The 1,974-nt window shown below is 44.8% G+C and overlaps 1 protein-coding gene across 1 annotated transcript in view; it reads left to right on the forward strand.

Annotated features, from left to right (window-relative positions):
* LOC110334292 (histone H3-like centromeric protein CSE4) overlaps window positions 1-1,743 on the forward strand; it is a 9,417-nt gene extending 7,674 nt beyond the window's left edge. Inside the window, exon 4 of the mRNA XM_029547683.1 lies at window positions 1,266-1,743. Within this exon, the coding sequence (XP_029403543.1) occupies window positions 1,266-1,720 (455 nt within the window). The 3' untranslated portion in view covers window positions 1,721-1,743. The remainder of the gene's footprint in view (window positions 1-1,265) is intronic.
* Window positions 1,744-1,974: the final 231 nt, after the last annotated feature.

The raw sequence follows: 1,974 nt of genomic DNA on the forward strand, positions 1-1,974 counted from the left end.
CATGGCCTTGGAGGAGATGCCGGTGTCGGGGTGCACTTGCTTCAGCACCTTGTACACGTACACCGAGTAGCTCTCCTTGCGGCTGCGCTTGCGCTTCTTGCCGTCCTTCTTCTGGGCCTTGGTCACGGCCTTCTTGGAGCCCTTCTTCGGGGCGGGAGCGGACTTGGCGGGCTCAGGCATAGTGAATAGAAAATGAAACAAGGACAAGAAAGAGATACTGAACTACCCCGTTCCTTTCCTGCTCTTTAAATAAAGCTGTGGTTGTCCTTGTCAGAGAGTCTGCAAACGTCAAGCACTAACTGTCCAATCAAAGGAAGCACATTCACTCAGTGGTTCGTTGAATATATATTATGAAAGGGAAGCGGACCGAAGTTTACAGGTCTCTATTCAAATGAAGGTTCATGTTTCTTTCTTCTGATTGGCTAAGTTTAGCCAATAGACTCTAATTATGAAAACTAGACGGAATAGTTTTTAGGAAGAAGTTATGTTTGTTGCTATTGGACTAAAGGCAAAGCCATTTTTCTTTTAAAAGTTATTTTGTCCAGTAGTATCAATAAATTCTGTCCCCCTAGATACAAAATTCATATATAAATTCTAGTGACATGTAAAGTTGGTTTCCTGTTTTAAAATAGTCTATGAAGAAAGATTAAGAATGGGATACATCACATACTATTCACCCAGAGCTTCCAGAAGTAATTATTGTACAGGCCGGCAAAAGTGGGCATGCTTTTCATTTGGCCCAAGAATCTTCAGAGGTACTGCCACGCTTCAATTGTGCAATTTCAATGAATCCTGTACATAGTTATAGAAATCATGCTAGTGTTTTTCTGAAGATAATTAGGTTTACTCATGCTAAGACATTTGTAAAACTCATTAAAAGATGTACAAAGTTGTGCGTGCCTGTTCGATTTCATTGTGGTCCGGATAGTAAACTGCTCCCTTTCATCTCCTTAAATATAATGTAAGGAAAAAGACAAAACTCAGTTAGGGTAACCAAGTTCGACAAGTAACCTTTGGAGCCGCTCTGACATAGTATCTCTTATTAAATCTTTTTAAAGCAAAATGTAACAATTACGGTACTTCATGGCAACAATGTCGCTGAGGAAGCAATATTTAACAAAGACCAGTAAGCCAGGAAATAAGTCAGATTTCTATTGGTCACAAATTTAAAGTTGAGACCGGTTATCCAATTACCAAATACTTCCGTATACATCACAGGCATTTGAAGATTTTAACCAATCAGGAACATCTTCCTTCTATAAAAGGCACCCTCAGGCCTAGGATCTGCGTTTCCCACTTCTCTGTAGAAATGGCTCGTACTAAGCAGACCGCTCGCAAGTCCACTGGCGGCAAGGCCCCGCGCAAGCAGCTGGCCACCAAGGCCGCCCGTAAGAGCGCTCCGGCCACCGGCGGCGTGAAGAAGCCCCACCGCTACCGTCCCGGCACCGTGGCGCTGCGCGAGATCCGGCGCTACCAGAAGTCGACCGAGCTGCTGATCCGCAAGCTGCCGTTCCAGCGCCTGGTGCGCGAGATCGCGCAGGATTTCAAGACCGACCTGCGCTTCCAGAGCTCGGCCGTCATGGCTCTGCAGGAGGCGAGCGAGGCCTACCTTGTGGGTCTGTTTGAGGACACCAACCTGTGCGCCATCCACGCCAAGCGTGTCACCATCATGCCCAAGGACATCCAGCTTGCTCGCCGCATCCGCGGGGAGAGGGCTTAATTTTAATTTGAAAGAACATAAACCCAAAGGCTCTTTTCAGAGCCACCTACACCTTTCTATAAAAAGTGCTGTTACATAGGTTTTGCACCACTGTTAAATGTGGTTGAAATGCCTTCTACATCCCTACTTAGTCTTATGTACGATGCTGATTTGTCTTTAGCCTTGTTTTATAAAGAGTGTTGCTTAATGTTTACTTATCTTCTTCCCTTAACACTACTCTAGTGCACTCAAAGATTTGCTGTCAAATTTTCTTA

Source organism: Mus pahari, chromosome 16 (genome assembly GCF_900095145.1).
Source record: "Mus pahari chromosome 16, PAHARI_EIJ_v1.1, whole genome shotgun sequence".
Lineage (NCBI taxonomy): Eukaryota > Metazoa > Chordata > Mammalia > Rodentia > Muridae > Mus > Mus pahari.